Below are 20,339 nucleotides of genomic sequence, written 5' to 3'. Positions count from 1 at the left end.
AAAAATAGTCTTAAAATCTATAATTATATAAATAAGTGAGACATATATGCTCCATTCATAATCATATCAAGATAATATGATAAATAAACATATCGAAATAGATTATGTTTGGGTGAAAGGTTCTAATAGTGATAAACTTAAATATTGGTTAACATAAATATAATATAAACATGATTAGTTTAAACTCAAATCCAGTAATTTCACATTACTTTTTAGTCTTGTTTGCTTATCATATTTAAATATTACAATTTTTTATTTCTCTTGACATTTGCTTTAAAGCTTTATTGGTAGAAAAGTATTTTGTTTTTCATTAAATTTCAACCATAAATGTTTATTTTTATTTTTTTAATTTAAATAAGCCATTACTCCTTCAGAAACAAGAAAATAAAAGGAAAAATAAAGATGATTTCAAGCTTAACGACCTTTTTCCGTCTTTTTTAATTTTATTTCTCTTTTTAATACATGTATAAATAAGTTAGGTCCATGAGTTCAGAAGGGGGATATCTATCATTGTTATGCCTAATTTTTTTATTTTACTTTACTCACCATTTTTAAGGAAAATTATGTGTTGGTTTCTCCATAAAATCGAGACACACAGAAAAAAAAAAAAAAAAAAAAACATTCAAATATTTCAAAACTTCTATATCATGTTTAAGGTCAAATTTAGACATCGACCTCCAAAAAAATAAAAATAAAAAACTTTATATATATATATATTTTTTTTTTGTGGACGTCATTTATCTAGTTAGTTGCTAGTCCATTGTCATTTTGGAAATTTTAAAAGGTGACAAGTAAAGCAACAAAGAATTCATAATTTGAGTCATGGACAAGTTTCCATGACTCCAATTACCCTTTGGATGATTTGTTGACGTTATATCTGGATTTTTAGTGTATGAAAGACGAAAAAAAAAAAGTAGGAAAGAATGTAAAATTAAGTAAAATAATAGTTATTTGATTAAAAGAAAAAATAAAACATTTATATATATGTTCAGAAATAACATTCAACATTTAGAAACTTGACATATTACCTATTTTGTATAAAAATACCATTCATCAATATTTTTAGAATAAGTATAAATTTTCTTTTTTATAAAATTTTTATAATTAGATTAATTAAGATATTACAAGATATTAGATCAATGCGAGCCGAGCTTTGATATGACCACCTTATCCATGTCCAATGGTTAAAAAAAGCATTATCATTAAAGCATAGAGACATGGACCACAAAAAATTGTTGGACTTACAATATTTTTTCAAATTATCCATATTCATGTACTTCCAATGGTTTGAAAAAGCATTATCATAGAAGCTTAGAGACTACGGACCACAAAAATTATTAAGTTATACCATATTTTCAAATATTGTGAACTCAATAGAAAATGCCAAAGTATTTGCCTTTTTAAGTACAAAAAGTTGTTTTTCTTATTAAACCTACAATTCACGATCCTGACACTCGACCCTCATACTCAATTCCTTTCTCACTTGCTCACAAGACTACTATAATTGCATAGTTTATCTTTAGCCTTCTTAAGGTGGATTTCTTCTCCATTTTCTCTCTTCATTAAGGTTTTATTGAGGTAGATTTCTCAATCTTCTTCACTCTTTTATTATCAAATTAGTGAGCTTGTTTTGTTGAAGCTTTTTATGATTTATGGTTTATTTGGTTGTTTGATTATCATGATTGTTATAAAAAGAAAATAAAGTAAAATTCAGTATATTTCCTCTTTTTTTCATCTTTCTCTACCATTTTATACCTAAAATTCTCAAATATAATCCCCTAAATTAGACACCTTTTTTTTTATATTTTTTTGGTTGGTTTGTTTAGCCTTTTTTGTTTTTTTAATTTTTTTCTTAATTTTCAAAGAAAATAAAAAACAAATTGAAGAATATGTTTGGATACTTTTTTTTTGTTTTAATTTTCTAAGAAATTGAATTCAAAAAATGGAAAATTTTGAAAATATTAATTTATGTTTTCAAAATTTTCTTAAAAAAATGGAAACAATTCACTGAAAGTCAAAAACATGGTGATGAGTAAAATAATTTAAAACACATGAAAGAGATATGAATATTTTCTAATAATATTATAATCTTCTTCTTTTTTAAAACCAATAATATTACATTTTTGTACTAGAAAATAATTCATTTTAATACATGAAAATATTCACAATTGATTAATTACTTTGTTGATTATAGATATATTAAAATTTTCAATTATGCTATTAAAATAACTCATAGAACAAATAATATAGAAAAATAAATAATAAACAAGTATAATTTAGTTATTTAACTTTTTTCATGTAAAAAATCAATACCAAACAAAAAAAAATAATTGGGCAATTCCTTAATTAATTGTAAATATACTATATTTTTTATTATACTATTAGTATTCCATTAATAGAGAAAAGAAAAGAAAAATGAATATTCAACTATAATAATTTGATTATTTTCATTATTTTTTATGTAAAAAAAAATATTCAGTAGCAAACAAGGTTTTTCAATTTTCATTTTTAACAAAATAGTTTCACTTCGGTCAGACAACCATACATATTTTCAAGAAAAGAAAGCATATAAAATGAAAACCGTTTTTAAAAAGTGAAAATAAAAATAATAACTACAAAACATGTTGAGAGTTGAGACCTTAAATTCTTATTTCAACTTTTCTTGGTTCCTTCTATTGAAGGGAATCGTATTATAAGGCTTGAGATTGTACCCCTAAAGTAAAGAAAAGGCTTAGAACTGGTGGATTTTTTTGGATATCAGGACAAGGAAGAGAAATCCAATCCTTTGGCATCAAAGGAAGAGAAGAAAGAACATTTATTTTCAGAATAAAAGGAAAATATGAAGAAATGAATAAAAATTAAAAATATCATAAAATAAAAAATAAAATAAAACAAAGAAAGTAGGACTAGAACTCCTTTTTTTTTTTTCATCTCTTTTACCACCTCATACCTAAAATCTTTAAATATAATCCTTTTAAATTAGATATGTTTCTTTAAATTTTTTATTAAATAAACATGTTTTATATTTGATTATATTGTTTCGATTGAATTTTTTTTATTAATAAAAAGAAGTCACTTACCCATAATATTGTTGAATGATTTTATTGAATAATTTTTTAAAAAGTTAATAGATTCAATTCACTATTATCTAGAAAATTTTAAAAATAATTTAGAGTGTGTTTACAATGATTTTAGGAAGTAATTTTAGTGTTTTTAATTCTTGAAAGATAAAATTTTTTAGGCATTATAAATGTTAAAAACGCTTCATAAAATCATAGTTAAACACATTCTTAAAATTGAATATTAACTTAATTAAGACAAAAACTTCTTAAACAAAAATTGATCATAAATTATTTTAGATAAATCGATTTTAAATCAATAGTTGTTTGTATTGTATTTGTTAATAAGTTTATTAATTTTTAAAAATAATAATGCTTTCTTATCACAACTTTTTTGCTTTTTTATTTTTCAAAATAAAAGTAGAATAAAATCATTATTTTATTGACAAACAAGTTTTTTTTTTCTTTCTCAAATTTTATTTCCTTAATGTCTTTTCTTTTTTTTTTTTTTTAAAGAAACAACTTAAAACACACTACTATATACACGATCTTCTTGTGTAGTCAAAGATGATGTGAAACAATTTTTTTTTTTAAAAAAAAAATTCTAATTATTGTGTTTATCATTTGATTAATTAAGTATCCAATTCTAATAAAATAACTTTTTGTTTTTTTTGACCTTTATGGATATTTATTATCTTCTATTGAAATATCTCTTACTTTAATTCTTAATTTGCATTTTGAAGAAGTATTTCGAAACTCATTTATAACCATACACTTTCTTATATCATATTCTTTTTTTTTTTTTTTTTACAAAATCGTATTCCCTTTTGTTACAAAATCCTTGAAAGATTTTGTTATACCATCAAAAATTATTTCTTATTATCTTCTTTGAAAATATTTCTTAATTTACATTTCTAAGCAATGTTTAGACTCTAATTTATCATACTTTAATTTTTCATACAACTATAATTTTCATGTTCATACTCCAATATTCTTCCTTGATAAACAACTAATATCCAACTTTTCTTATCTTCAGACATGAGTTATGACATTGTCACCATAAAAGGACAACTAAAGTATGATGGGCAATAATTTTCCCTCCTTTACTTAGCTTGTGAAAGAAAAATCATTTATGGGAGGTAGGTATCCAACATAAATAAATCAAGAAGATTAGATTTGTAGGGTTCGATGAAATATATAAAAGGAAGAGTTGGGAGCCCAATCGCTTCAGGAAAGAAGAAACCAAGTCGTCTTGTCACTACGGAGCAGTTGTGAAGAAAGTAGCAGATACGGTTTCGATCTTTGTGAAGAGGTTGAGCAACTTGGTTTTACAAGAAGCTTTTCTGTTTGGACAAGTAGAAGGGCAGGTGAAACTACTAATTCTTATCTTACTTTCTTAAACAGTTTTTAAAACTCATTTATTGTATCCTTAATTTTTCATGGAAAGAGGCTTTGTTTGGCTCATGGAATTGAGGAATGGGAATAGTTGCTATATTCTTACCCAAATAATTCTCTTATTTGTGAAGTTTTTTCACTTGGGAATCATTCCTGGTTAGAAATTTTAACCCACAAATTGTGGGTTTTGAAAAGTCAACAAAGCAGGTGGGTTTTCAAAAAATATTTCAATTATGTGTTTTGTGATAAATCAAAATTTCATGTGTACCATTTGTTTATATTTTTTGAAAATTTTTTAATGACAAGTAATTTTTATATGAATTTTATAAATTATCAAAGGAGGCTTATTTTTGCAGAAAAAGCGAAAGATTGATATTGAAAGATCTACAATAAGGAGCATAATCAATCTTAAAATCAGGTTAGATCTACAATTTAATTTACTTTTGATATTTTTTATATTTGATTTCTTTTTCAAATTTTTTCTATTTAATTGTAAGATATATTTTAAAAATTGAACTCTTATAAGCTTTCTCTATCGTCTTATTATATAAATTTGATTAATATGATTATCAAATGTTAATTGTACTTCGAATAAATATATTGTTATCTTTTTGGTCATGTTACATTACATTATTGTGTTGTTGCATTCCCCATTCTATTAATATGATTATTGAATTCTTATTTTATTTCATTAGAGATTATTTTAGTTTTGATAATTTTATTTTGATGTTGTCTTCAATTTTATTGATTATTGTGCTGTTATTGGAAGTTCATAAAAATATGGAAATTGAATAACAGTTTTAATTATTATAGCATTATTTTTCTATTTATATGAATCACAAGAAAATGTATAAATAAAAACAAAAATATTAATGTAAAATTCATTAAGGATACTTTTTAGTTTTTATTTAATTAAATTCCAAAAATAAAAAGTTATAAAATTTTCAAAATTAATATTGAAGACAACCATACATTAGGAAATTTATTTAAATAGATATTGAATAAAAATTAAAAGAAAAATCATGAAAAATAAATTGGGATAATGTTTGCATAAGAAGAAAAAAAGATGAAAATAAAATAAATTAAATTAGGAATATTAAATCATTTTTTTGAAATGGTTCTTTTAGATTTTTAATTTTATTCCAAATTTTCTTTCAAAAACCGACTAGACCGAAGTTAAATTTTTGTGAAATCTATTCCTATTCCTTCTATTTTGAGAGCCAATTTTGACTATGCTTTAACATCTTTTTTTTTTTTTTCATTTTTTATAGTTTTGCTCACATAAAATCTTCCCTAAATTTTATAATTCCAAAACATACCTGCAACTTCATTTAATATCCTTTTTTCAATATTCTCGATTCTTCTTATTTAATATAACAATAAAATATGTAAAACTATATAAAATTTTAAATAATTTTTATAAAAGTTGATAATTCAATATCCTCTCAGTGTTCATATATTTCCTAATAAAAGTGGGATGAAATTGTTATTGTATCAAAAAAAAAAAAATCTTTCTTTTTTTATTTTTTATTTATAAGAAATAATTTAAATACATCCTGAATACAACATTTTCTCACATCATCAAAGATTATTTGAAATTGATGAAAATTTTCAGGTTAAAGAATCTATTGTTATTTCATTAAGTATCTATTTATTGGCTTCATCTATTATCATCCCTTGAAATATCTCTTATTTTAATCTCTAATTTACATTTTTAAGCAATATTTGGATACTAATTTTTTATATTTTAGTTTTTTTTATACCGCTATACTTTTGCATGTGTTATATTCTTAATTTTTCAAAAAATAATACTCTCCTTATAAATACTTAATGAGTGTTTGGTAAAACTTAATATTTGTTACTTAATAATTTAAATTGATTTTAAGTTAAATTATTTTTAAACTGTTAAATTATCACATTGATATATTTATTCTTATTAGTTATAATCAATATCATTATCATTAATTTTAATTAATATTTATTTTTATTAATCTTAAGTATTATAAATATATAAGATAATTTTTAAATATATGTATTATGAAAAATGAGTCAAGGTGGTTAAATATGCTTTCATTAGATGTGAATAAATAAAACAAAAAAGATTTAATATTAAGAATAAGTTACTTATTTCGATTTAATACTTAAAGTCGTTTTTAACTTTAAGTTATAATATTAAATTATTTTAACAAACATACTTAACTTATTTAATAATTAATTAAATTAAGTTATTAAGTCATTTTAAATCATTAAGTTGATTTATTAAGCACCATCTTAATATTTAACTTTTTTATATCTTGATAGTATATTTGATTCTAAGAAATTAAAGTAATAATGAAAGCAAAAAAAAATGTTAAGAAAAATTATTTTAATATATTTGATTTTATTAGAGAAAATATTAAGGAAAATCAAATATAATTTAAATTAATTTAAAATTTTGATATTTTTAAATTATTTAATCTTTATATAAACGAGATAAAATATTAAATAAGATAAACTTAAAGTAATATTTAAAATTATTTTTTATTTCTTCACTTGAATTTTCGTTGAAAGTAATTCTTATCATATGAAATTGTTTGGAAAAAGATAAAAGATTAGGATCCATCTTTATTTTTTCTTTTTAAGTTTTCTTGGTTTTTCCTCCCTTCAAACGTGACATTGTCCTCCTGAATAGAAATCTGGATGCTAGTGGGCAATTATCTTCCCTCCTTTGCTTAACTAGTTGTTTATTTTTATTTTTATTTTTATTTTTTTTAATTCATCACAGTCTGATGGCTTTATTTAATTTTAGATTTTAGTGGTTTTTAATTGTTTTTAAATCCATCATAGTTTAATTTTGTTCAATTTTGATCCAAGAGGATACACTTAATACTTGTATTTTTAAGAATAAACTATAAGATATTTGATAAATTAATATAATCACTTAATCTGACTTAATAACTTAAATTAAGTCATTAAATATTTTAAATATATTTAATAAAATGACTTAATAATACAATTTAAAGTTTAAAATGATTTAATCTAATAAATTCAAATGATTGACTACTTTCAAATTACAAAAATCCTTTATTTTAATAAGTCATGTTTTTTTTCCTCCCTTTATCTCTTTATCGTAACCTTGTCACTTAATATCAATCAAGTAAATATATCAATTTAATAGTTAAGAAAAATTAAAGTTGATTCTAGTGAATAACCTTAAAGTAATAATTAGGTAATAAATTTTAAGTAAATAATTTAAGTATAATTTGACTTAAAAATAAATTTAAGTAAGTTATTATTAATAATTTTATTCACACATTTAAACTTATATTCATTATTTAATGACTTAAATTGATTTTAAGTTAAATTATTTTTAATTTGTTGATAAGGTAAAAATTATTACATACGATTTTACTTTAAATATTAAAGTTGTTTAGTAAAATTAGCTTAAAATTTATTCTAAATTATTAAACTGACATATTTACTCTCATTAGTTTTAACTAATATTTATCTTAATTGATTTTAATTTATATTTATAATTATTAATTTTGAGCATTAAATTTATTTATAAAACATTCATATTTAAAGTATTGTAGATACAAAGATAATAATAAAATATTTATTATAAAAAATGAGTCATGAATGTAGATTCATAATTTTAAATATACTCTCACTAATATAGATAAATGAGGTAAAAATGATTTGAAATTAAGAATAAGTTAACTATTTTAATTTAATATTTATAATATAAAATAACTTTAAGTTATAATATTAAGTGATTTTAGCAAATATGTTTAATCTAATTAACAACTTTAATTAAATTATTAAATCAATTTATGAAACATCCTCTTAAAATCTACCTTCACTATTTTACTTTTAACCTTTTTTTAATTTTTATTTTCATTTTTTGCTTATTTAATATAAAGAGAAGATATTTAAAACTATATAAAATTTTAAAATACAAGAGAATGTTTATAATTTACCTAATCTTTAATTTGGACACGATAGTTATTGCGTGCGTAATGTCCCTACCAAATATAACATATAGACATAATAATCTGCTAAGAAAAATTTTTAAAGTACAGGTTTGGTACCACGCCAAACTTTCAACTTTTGTATCACATAATGAATTACCGATGTGGGACTATACGTGATAAGCAAACACGCACAAAAACATTAGCCAATAAGTCTTCTTCTCTAGTTCATCCTTTGACCCTGGAGAGACTTTTTCTTTTTCTTCTTGGTAGAAGAGTAGCAAAAATGGCAGAGAGCAGTGTCTCTTTTCTGGTACAGAAGCTGTATGACTTGGTTTCACAAGAAGCCTCCCTATTCGGGGCAGTCAAAGGGGAGGTGAGGCAGCTTTGTAAGGAGCTGGAGTGGATCCGGCTCTTCCTGGAATATGCAGATGGACAGCGCAGATACGATGAAAGGTTCAAGCTGTGGGTGAATCAGGTCAGAGATGCGGCTTTTGATGCTGAGGATGTCATTGATGAATACGTGTTCAAGGTGGAACGCAAACGGCAGCAAAGACTCAATAATCTCAAGTTCCTCAACTTCTTGCCCGCATGCCTCAACTTTGTTGACAAGTTACAGCTGGCACATGAGCTCATGGGTCGTATAACAGATATCAATACCACATTTGAGAAGATCTTGGTTTATAAAAAGAGGTACGGCATCGAATATCCGAGAGCGTCTGAAGCTGGGAGTTCATCTGAACCTTGGAGGTACTCCAATCAAATGGTGGCCAGGAAAGAGAAGAGGCTTCCCACTGTTGAAGAAACCAACGTTGTGGGGATGAAAAATGATGTGGAAGCTGTAAAGGGAAAGCTGTTAGAGGGAGCAACGGAAAGAGTAGTGGTGGCCATCTGGGGAATGGGTGGCCTTGGCAAAACAACTCTTGCCAAGAAAGTTTACAACGACAGCGATGTTCAGCAGCACTTTAAGTGCCGTGCTTGGGTTTTTGTATCTCAAGAGTATAATATCCGGGAGCTTTTGCTCGGGATCGCCAATTGTGTCACGACTCTCACGGATGAACAAAAAGGTAAAAATGAAAATGAATTGGGAGAAGAGGTTAAAAAATGTCTCCAGGGAAAAAGGTACTTGATAGTACTTGATGATATATGGAACACCAATGTTTGGCGCGGGTTGAGGTCATATTTTCCTGCAGAATCAAATAAGAGCAGAGTGGTGATCACTACTCGCAATCAAGGAATTGCTCTGGATGCTCATTCAGATTGCCATGAACTTCAACCTTTGGGTGATAAGGAAAGCTGGGATCTCTTTCTCAACAAAGTAAGGAGTGCAGGTTTGGAGGAATTCAAAAAGGAGATATTAGAAAAATGCAAAGGTTTACCTCTTGCGATTGTGGTTCTTGGAGGACTTCTATCACTGAAAGATCTGACACAACACTCATGGCGGAAAGTACTTGATAGCAAAGATTGGCATCTCAGTCAAGGGCCCGACTCCTGTTTGGGAGTTCTTGCGCTGAGCTATAACAACTTACCTTCTTACTTGAAGCCCTGCTTTCTTTACTGTGGCGTTTTTCCGGAGGACTCAGAAATCAAAGCAAGTGAGTTGATTCAATTGTGGGTTGCTGAAGGATTTGTACAAAAAAGGGGAAAAGAAACGCCGGAAGACATTGCAGAAGACTACTTATACGAGTTGATCCAGAGAAGCATTATTCAGGTGGCTGATACGAGAGCCGATGGAAGGGTGAAGTCTTGCCGTATACACGACCTGCTTCGAGATCTTGCCATTTCAGAAGCTAAAGAAGAAAAACTTTTTGAGGTAGATGAAAACATTGATGTGGACGTGCTTCCTACTAGTAATCGTCGACTGATCGGTAATATTAATCAGACCAACTCTCCGCATTTGCAAAATTCTAATCTCCGATCTTTGATCCTCAATGGATCCCCCATTGATGAAGGAGGTGGGGTATTTTTACATAAATACCCTAAATTGCTTCGGGTCCTGCACGTGGACTTGGTGCAGGATAGAGGAATTTATGATGTTGATCTCAAACTATCAGGAAAAATAGGAGAACTCATCCACCTTAAATATTTATGCTTAGGGGGAATTAAGACGGAAATAAGGCTTCCACCATCAATCGGTGGGCTTGTTAATTTACAAACCCTTGATTCAGGAGACAATTACATCCGCATACCCCATACAATTTGGAAATTGAAGCAAATGAGACATCTAAATTGTTGGAGAGGTACGATCTCATCAAGGCAGTCAATGAGAGAGACGTGGGTGGAAGGCCATTTGGGTGTCCATCAAATGACCAACCTTCAGACATTATATTTAGAGGCTGGCGATTGGTTGAAGGATAACAACTTGGGAAAACTGGCCCACCACCACCTAAAGCAATTGAAGCTAAACCTTGAATATCACTCAGAGTTGAAGGAGGGGTCGTTCCGATCTATAGCCCAATTAACTGGGCTTCAAAAGCTGAAGTTGCTTTCTGATAATTTTATAGAAAGCGAGGGATTGTCAACATCAAATGCTGAAGTTGAATCTACACCAATTCTATTCCCAGGTCTGGAGTCTTTCTCACACCACAAGTGCCTCTACAAATTGCATCTAGTGGGACCCATCCGAAAACTACCCGTGGAAACAACACTCTATCCTCCGAATCTCATGCAACTCAAACTGTTTCGTACTAGAATGGAGGAAGATCCAATGCCAATACTAGGGAGGCTGCCAAACTTGAGGATTCTCACATTGTTACCAAATTCTTATGTGGGTACGGGAATGAATTGTCCTCATGGAGGGTTCCTTCGACTTGAATTCCTACAAATGCAGGGGTTGGTGAGTCTAGAAGACTTGTCAGTGGCGGAAGGAGCAATGCCTAATCTGAAGACATTGAAAATTGAGTTTTGTAGAGAAGTGAGGAAGTTCCCAGATGGATTATTGCAGCTGAAAAAGCTCCAAAGACTAAACCTCTATTTTCTACCCAACGAATTGATAAGTGAGGTTTTAGAGACACAAGGAGAAGATTGGAATAGGATCCGTCGTATAATCACCTTCCAGGTACCTCCCCACAGTTGGTGATATTAATTTGGTTTTAGATGCAATTATGGTTAATTTAGAGCTTCAAATTCTATATAATCAGGTGAAAGTCGTTTTATGTTGTATATTTCAATATGCTCGATTGATTCACCATGTGAAAATGACTAAATTACTCTTTTTATTTTATTTTATTTTTATCATTTCACCTTTAATATTTGCGTTTTCTCTTCTTTTTCTACTTTTATGTTATTATTATTATTAATGAAATAATATTACTAATACATTAATATCAAAATTAATTTATTATTACTAATTATTGTTATTGCATATGTCACACTATTACTTGGTAAATATAATTTAATTGTTTTGCACTGAGTTTGCATGAAAGGTGTATTAGACTTGCAATTAAGGTATTAATAAGACAAATTAAAGGTAATTGTATATATCATAAAGTACCAAAGACAGATTAAAGGTTATATATATATATATATATATATATATATATATATATATATATATATATATATATATATCCAATTTTGCGAGAGAAAAAAAAAAGCCCAAAAATTGGCACCCTAAAATATCAAGACACTGGAATTCAATATCATCAAAATTTTCAAAAAATATATTATATGACCAATTAAATTATAAATTTTTTGCTATTTTTTCAGAAAAATGACGAATAAATTTTTTTTTTTATTTCATCATCAATTTAAATTTTAATTTTAAAATTTGCAAAAAGAAATTTTCAAATAATTATTACTTTATTTTAAAATTGTTATTATAATGATCACTTTAAATTTTTGTAAAAAATTTTGAAAAGATAAAATTGTCATGAAATTGGTCACAACTAAAATATCTAAAACAAGCTAATAAAAAAAAAAGATTTTTAATAACTTATAAAATATGAATTTTAAATAAAAATTAATTTCATAAAAGAAATTATAAAAACCACTTTTAATTTACATAATTTGAATAAACTAATAAGAAAAAAAATTCAAACAATTTTTTAAAAAAGAACTTTAAAATAAAAAATATTTGATATCAAATTTTATTTAAAAAGTTCAAGGATTTAATTTTTTATTTAAAATATTAAAAAAAAAAAAACTGTTTTGATAAGATTAATAATTTCATTAGGAGGTTTTAATTTTTTTCAAATAAATAATATAAATTACCAGAAAGAAATTGAAGATAATTTTAATAGAAAGTTAAGTAAATATAGACTAATTAACAAGACCTTTCCTAATTTTAATTTAAAGTTATATATATATATATATATATATATATATATATATATATATATATATATATATATATATATATATATTATAATATTTCTAAAATATTTTTTAATATAGATATTGTTTTGTAAAACTTAAACTATTTTATAAATGTGATGTGATTTAAATATTGAAATATAATATGTTTTTAAATAATAAAATTTTATCCTTATATGAATATTCATTATTTATTTTTTAAAGGAAGGTTAGATTTTTTGAATGATAATAAAATAATAATAATATATTAAATAATAAAAAAATCATGAAATAATAATATTATTACTGTTATTAAAAATAGCAGTATTAATGTAGTACAATAATATTAGATATGATGATATTAAAATCAATATATATCTAATAATAACTATAATAGTAATATTAGTGATTAGAATAATAATTATAATAATAAAATAATAAAATGAGCAAGTTGAAGAAAGAAGAAAAAGAGAGACAAAGAAAGGAAAGGGGAAAAAGAAGTGCATTTCTTTATCTCCGTTGTAAAATTCCCATCGATTCTAAAAATTCTAAAAATTTTAAACTCTTTACCACATTTTTAAAGCATAATTCTTAGTATTCCTTTCTTGAAATTTTGTGAGTTGTTAGAGGATTTTATGATTTACACAATTTGTTAAAAAGAGAAACTAGATTATCTATGATACCATCTATCATATTTGATCAATTAAGAGTTTAAGATTATGTTTAATTTCTAAAAAATGCCAAAAAAAAGAAAATAATAATAATAATAATCCTATACGTGATTCTTAAAAAATTGGAGGAAAAATGTAAATTAAAGGAAAAATGACAAATAAAAATAGAAGGAAAAAGAGAAAGAAAATTAAAAGAGAGATTAGATTTAAAATTAAAAATTACTTTTATATATTTTTTAAAACTCATTTCACTTTTTTTTCTCTTTTATATAAGATTAAATCATTTAAAAAAATACAAAATTTTAATATATTTTAATTTTCTATCGTATTTTTCATGATAAACCAAATACGAGAAAATCAATGTCCATTCTTTTTTTCCTTCCTTTACTAATTTCTTAGAACCAAACATAGTATAAGGAAAATGATCTCATATTTGAAAGTCATAGAAAAAAAATGGGGAGAAAACACTTAGGAAAAGAGGAGGAAAAAAAGTTTAAGAAAAGTACATTCTTCAACAATTTAATTTTTCCCCCACAATTTTTCTATGGACGGCTATATTAGTTGTTATACAGGGCACATGATTCAAATTTGTGGCTGAATTCAGCTCATTTAAATAAAAAGATGTAAAATAAGCTAATTTAAACAAAAATCATGTACTTAAATATAACATTAAATAAAAAGATTTGTGTATTAAACCATAAGAATTGGATTAAATTAAAAAGAAACCAGAGAATGCAAGAAATAGATATAGTATAAGAATTGATTGACTCTGCTTTCTATAGTTGAATAAAAGTAGGAGATCGATGGAGCATGACACTTGAATCAAGTGTGGGGAGGAGGGTCAAGGGGAGTCATCACTGGGTGGCACTTCTAAGCTTGGAAGTAGTGTAAACTATACAAGGCTTTGGTTTACCTACCAAACAGTACGAGTAGCAGCAACAAGTAACAACAAATGCAAAAAGAAAAATTAGAACACAAGCAATATACCATCTTTCTCTACTCATTATATTCAATGCATCATCGAATACTTTTAAAAAATATGAACACATGTTTTCACGTTATGTTACACAATATTATGCCACAACAAAGGCTTCCAGTTCTAGGACAGGAGACATAATTTTGGTTCAGAATTTCCTTGGAGACCTAGATTCATGGTACAAATTGAAGTAGTCAATCATCCAACACACTATGGGGGTCTTCTTCGAGTGAACCAAATAACAAAATTAATGCAAATGTGAAACTAAACTAGGTCAGCTAGTCCTTCTCCTTTTGAAGGCAGGATGCATAATTCCATTGTACGAATCAAGTTTGTCAACCATTGACATACATTCATTCAATCTTTTCAAGAGGACTGGAATGGTAGAGACGTTACTCGAAATATTTTGTTTGAGCAACTGTATTTTCTCTAAAGTCTCATGATCTCCTTGAGCTAGCAAAACCCTGCTCTGTCCTGCATTTGCAAAGCACAAAAAGAATCAATCCTTCACCAACAAGTGAAATAAATAATAAACCCAGAATAACTTAGAGCTGAGAGGAGCCTTGAGTGTGAACTTCACAAGGTTTTTTGTTTAATCAGATTAAACATTAAAGAAGAAATGAAATACCATACAGATAAAGAGCTGTTCAACAGTATTTTGAGAGTATTTCTCTTGCTTCATGAAAAGAAAAAGGCTAAAAGATCATGCTTGGTAATGCTGTGTCAAGTTAAATCGTTGGGAGCAAAAAAATCACATGTAAGGGAAGAAAACAAGCATTCATTTTTCCCTGCTAGGTGGGAAAAACTTTTCAGCCACAGCAAAGTGATTGCTCCCGCCTGATTAAATGTTGCCAAATAAACAAGCCCTGATGGATCAAAATCACAAAGTTTGCTTGCTCTTCGTTCTACCACCATAGTCCTCACCACCACCCCACTACTACCATATGATCAAACTACCAACACTATCACACAAACCACCTCAACCACTAACTGCAGAAGCATTGCCACCAGCACCAACAATCATAAGCAATATCCCACAACCATAAATATCAGATTATTCACTAAAGTTATGTTTGGTTCCTAGAAAATATGAGGGAAAATACAAGGGAAAGAAAATAAATAGAAAAAGTGAAGAAAAAAGAAAAAAAAATTCAAAATCAATAATTTATTTTATATGCTACTTCAAACTCATTTTACTTATTTTAACTTTTTTTTATGAATAAAAAGCAATATATTAAAAGAAAAAAAGGCAACATGCCCCAAAGTATACAAATAGTATACAAGAGAGAGAATAAATAAAATAAAAAATAAAAATTTTAACTTTTCTATATAAAGATTAAATAATTTTAAAATGGATAAGTGTTTAATTAATTAAAAATTTTACTTATATTTTATTCTTATTTGATATTTTCCATAGTACAACCAAGCATGAGAAGTTTTTTTCTTTCTTTAAGGTTATGTTTCATTCCCCAAAAATACTAGGAAAAGAAAAAAAATTGTTAAGGAAAATAATTTTTTCATGTTTAATTTCACTATAAAAAAAAATCAAATATAATTATAATTAATTTAAAATTTATATATTTTTAAATTATTTAATTTTGCTATGATAAGGAGAAATAAGTAAAATGAGTATGAAGAAATGTATAAAAATAATTTATTAAATTTAAACTTACTTTTTATTTTCTACGCTTTTTCTTTCCTTCTAATTTTTCCTCTCTATTTTCTCCCTTCTATTTTTCCTCTCTATTTTCTTTTCTTTGTATTTTCCCTCAAATTTACTAGAAACCAAACATATCATAAAAGAGCACCACTACCACTCACCATTACCACCACATCCACTATTGTCCCCATTTTCTCTACCCTGCAGGCTCCACAAATGCACCCACCGGAAACTGCAATTGCCACTCCATCACCAATACATTATTGCCATGGTACAATTAATCATGAGAAATTTTTTCTTTAACATTTTTTTATTTCCACAGTACTCTCTGGAACCAAGCATAAGCTAAGTTTTTAAATTCAATATCAATAACAAAGCAATTTAAAGCTCTATTGGACAGCAAAGAAAAATTAGAAATATTATTCTGAAAATTATGTTTCTTTTTTATTTCCTGGAAGCGGAAACTCACTTTACCTAAACCAATTTGTTTTTCTCAGGACCCAAGTAACAACAAATCTAATTCCAAGACATTCCGATGGCACAACAAGAAAGTGAAATGAAATAAAATAGAGCCAAAGAAAAGAAAGATCTTTTGCTCTCCAAACCCACCTCAACTAACCCAAACGCTTGTATTAGCCTCAATTAAACGTATATTTCTGTTTTCCTGATCTCTCATACAGTGAAAATCTCGGGTTCAAGCATTCACTTTTTATTTTTCTTTTTACCATATTTTCTCAGCAACCAAACAGGAAACGAAAAACAGAGAAAAAAAGAAAAAGGGGTGGGGGAACCAAAAACCTCGAAACTGACCTGGGTTAGGTTCTCCGGAGGCTTCGGGTTCGGATCCGGACACGAATTCGAGAAACGGGGGTCGCTGAGAAGATAAAATCGAAGTGAATGTGGCCTTGAGCTGATCTGGGAGAGTTGTACGGTAATGGCGGACCTTCTGAGCCATTTCCTTCACATCAGCCTCCAACTCCTCTAGTTCTTCCGTGTCGGATCCTTCCATTGGGTCCCCGGAGCTCCGGAATTGAGGATCTTTCAGAGCCATCCGTGGATCCTACTGGTCTCTGCGAGAATCGGTGTAGTGTGGTGTTTCTAGGGTTTTGAAATTTGAAAAGGGTGGGGGCAATTGTGTACTTCGCACCGTGCTCATATACAGTTGCCTCCTCCACTGTGGGTATTTTGATATTTTCACCTTTTTGCACTTTTTTTTTCTTTTAATTTACTGGAGAGAGCATGATTTAAAAAAAAAAATTGTTTTTTTCCTTACAAATTATACAATGGGTGTATAAATATAGTTTATAAATTTAATTTTTAGAATAATTAGGCAATACGCCATATTTTTTAAATAATATTATTAATGTTTTTAAATGTATCCCTCCACTCTCTTTAATTTTTTAGTTGTTTTATTTTTTTCAATTTTATTTCACTTTTCATAACATAGGGTAACGAGCATCTTTCATTGTAATTTTGAAAAATACTGTTCATTCTAAAAGTGTTTTTTAAATAAATTAGACATTTGATAAAATTTTAAAAATGTTTTTAAAAATTACTTTTGATAATAATTCTTTAAAAAAAACAAAAAAAACCATTTTTACTAAAAAATACTTTGAAGAAATAAATAAATCAAGCGTATTCTATATATATACTTATCACTTTTTTTAAATTGAAAAGATTATAATATTTTTATATCAATTTTCAGTTTTTATTATTTTTAAATTATGCTCTTATATATTTCATTTTTTTAACATTTTCTAATATTGTTTTAAGTTTATTTTTAAATTCATATATCATTTTGATTTTTGCTTTAAAATAATTGTTTTTCAATTTTTTTGTAATATCTTGAGAATCATACTATTATGTATTGTTTAAGCATTTTGATAAATTACTTAATTTGTTCATAATTTATTTTTAGAATATTTTTCTTTTATTTTTAAAATATTTGTATATTTCACTTGATATAATTTTTAAGTTTTTATCTGTTGACTCTAAATTTTAAAATCTGAAAGATAGAATAACAGATGGAAAATGGTTTGGGTAATTAAGCACTACATTTTCGATATTTCCTCAATTTAATTTTAATTATTATAAAATAATAATATATAATAAAAAAATTAATTTAAACAACAAATTTAAAGATCACATAAGATTTTTTATATTCATACTAAATAAAATATTTTTATTTATTTTATAAATCTTATGATAAAATAAAAATATGTCTCTTGTATTATTTTAAAATTTTAAATTTTCATTAGAAAACAAAAGTGATTTGAGCCTTTTATTTGATAAAAAAATTAACTTTTTATTTATATAAAATAAAAACTTTGATCAAAAATTTAAATTTCCATTTATATAAAATAAATAAATAAATATATATATATATATATATATATATATATATATATATAATATTTTATACTAATTTTTAAATTTTATTAAGAATAAAAAATTTTATATATTAATCCTTCTTTCAAGTAAAAGAATGGTTCTTATAATTTTAAAAAATAAGTCAAAACTTTTTTTTTTTTAAATGTCTTCTATAATTTTTAAATCAAATAGTTAACCTTACTGTGGACCCTGTATTTCGGCTGATGCACTTCCACTCGATGGCGAGCTCGATTTTTATTTGAAAAAAAATTATTTTTATTTATTAAGAAAATGACTTGGAGTTACTACTTATTTTCATTTGATTTTTAAAGGGTAAACAAAATAAGAAAGAAAACCTAAGTGTGACTCCTTATTTGAAAAAGGTGGTTTATGAAAATCGGATCGGGTTCGGGGATCAGGTTACTTATCGGGAAGATACGGCGAATACCGTAGTACCCCTCTAAGTCCCTAAAAATGGGTATCTACTAATAAAAGGAAGCAATCATGGTATCTAATAAGGAAAACAATGAATACGCAAATCGAAAATCACAACAGAATATCCGAATGAATATGAGAGGCGAAGAATATACCTGGGCAGTGATCTATAAAGCACTATCAAGAAGTGAAGTTAGTGCACAATTAAGGAATAATTTCGAGCATGCTATAGAGCAAAATAACATCAATCATGCATGACAATTAAATCTATCAATCAATTATAAATTCACTTATGTGGGGCCCCCACCAAAGCCCGTTTTATGTTGCATGAATTAATTCCAATAACTCCATTATTCGGAATTACGGGATTTAATTCTTGCTTATTTTAAAATATTTTAAAATCATGAAAATTTTGAAAGTGGCTCGCCGAAAAGAAAATGACGGCCAAATTTTATTGAAAATAGGATTTCAGGAACTTAATAGAAAAAAAGACTAAGGTGGCGTTTGTTTTTTTGGCTTTTTACTGAAAGCAATTTACTTTTAGAATTTAGGTTGTTTGTTTTTTTAATTTTTGATGACTTATTACTGAATTTTTAAAATTTTTAACTAAATAAAAAAAGCTAAAATATTTGGCTTTTTCTATTTAGAAAAAGCCAATTTTTTAAACCTTTACCAAATACGATTGCAACCCGATGCCCAAACCTACCCACCCATCCCTTGTAGATCTCTGCAACAGCGAGGAGGAAATTGCCGTCAGGAGAGATGACGATGCGAGCGATGATGGAGGAGGACTATGTAGGGAGAGTTTGGGTTTGGGATTTTAGGAGATCAATGACGGAGATACGGTTGCCAACGGAAGAGATAAGGAGAGTTTTGTTCGAAGAGGCGACGTTTCCACCTCTGTATGGAGCTCCCAAGAGGTTTTGAAACCTGAAATTCATGATTTTTGGCAGAAGAGGTCACCGGCAGTAGCAATGGCGCATTCTGTGAGTCAAACCCTGGTAAAACCCTAAGGTCCTTATTTGGCTGCAAATCCGTGCTAGTCCCAACCTTGGCTCGGATAGGAAGTAATCCTGGAAATAGCTCGCCCTAGTCACGTTTCTTCCAAATTTTGAAGGCCTTGGTTTAAGAATCTAAGATGCATTAAGATGAAATAATTTGAAGTTATTAAATTAATTTGAGATTGAAGATGGTAACCTTAGCAATCCAATCTAAAGAAATTGAAAAACAATAATTACGGCTCCAAAAAGGGGAAAAAAATAAAGAGACATTGGAGATTCCTAGTTTAGTAGTTAAGGATAGAAGGGTGTTTAATTGGAGATTGTTTTAAAATATAGTAATTTTTTAAAATAATTTTTAAGAACAGTTTTTAATTATTCTCAAATATACAAAATAGTTTTTTTTTTTTTTTGTTATTATTCTTCATGAAGGTAAAAGTTAAAAAAAAAAATTATTTATTTTTTCAATACTATTCATTATTTCCATTGTTGATAATAGCACTCTCAAAGAAAGTTTTAACACACCTTAATT

The 20,339-nt window shown here is 26.8% G+C and overlaps 2 protein-coding genes across 5 annotated transcripts; one reads left to right on the top strand and one right to left on the bottom strand.

Moving 5' to 3' along the window:
• The first annotated feature begins 1,458 nt into the window (after positions 1-1,458).
• On the top strand, positions 1,459-11,636 carry LOC117931667 (disease resistance protein RPP13-like). 3 transcript variants are annotated; one of them, XM_034852666.1, is made up of 4 exons: positions 1,459-1,578; positions 4,096-4,426; positions 4,811-4,872; positions 8,678-11,636. In XM_034852666.1, the coding sequence occupies exon 4, from the start codon at positions 8,691-8,693 to the stop codon at positions 11,481-11,483; it is 2,793 nt and encodes a 930-aa protein (XP_034708557.1). In that variant the 5' UTR covers positions 1,459-1,578; positions 4,096-4,426; positions 4,811-4,872; positions 8,678-8,690; the 3' UTR covers positions 11,484-11,636. The 3 variants fall into 3 exon arrangements, with proteins under 3 accessions (XP_034708557.1, XP_034708559.1, XP_034708558.1); XM_034852668.1 differs by lacking the exon at positions 4,811-4,872; XM_034852667.1 differs by lacking the exons at positions 1,459-1,578; positions 4,096-4,426 and having other exon boundaries at positions 4,433-4,872.
• A 2,702-nt stretch (positions 11,637-14,338) lies between these two features.
• On the bottom strand, positions 14,339-17,179 carry LOC117931775. Of its 2 annotated transcripts, none has more exons than XM_034852840.1 (2): positions 16,815-17,170; positions 14,339-14,818 (listed from the first exon to the last, which is right to left on the bottom strand). In XM_034852840.1, exons 1-2 carry the CDS (start codon positions 17,053-17,055, stop codon positions 14,619-14,621), a joined length of 441 nt encoding a protein of 146 aa, XP_034708731.1. In that variant the 5' UTR covers positions 17,056-17,170; the 3' UTR covers positions 14,339-14,618. The 2 variants fall into 2 exon arrangements, with proteins under 2 accessions (XP_034708731.1, XP_034708732.1); XM_034852841.1 differs by lacking the exon at positions 14,339-14,818 and adding an exon at positions 16,074-16,236 and having other exon boundaries at positions 16,815-17,179.
• Positions 17,180-20,339: the final 3,160 nt, after the last annotated feature.

This window comes from Vitis riparia, chromosome 15, assembly GCF_004353265.1.
Source record: "Vitis riparia cultivar Riparia Gloire de Montpellier isolate 1030 chromosome 15, EGFV_Vit.rip_1.0, whole genome shotgun sequence".
Classification (NCBI taxonomy): domain Eukaryota; kingdom Viridiplantae; phylum Streptophyta; class Magnoliopsida; order Vitales; family Vitaceae; genus Vitis; species Vitis riparia.
Note: the sequence above shows the minus strand (reverse complement) of the source record. Positions and strands in the feature narration are given on the sequence as shown.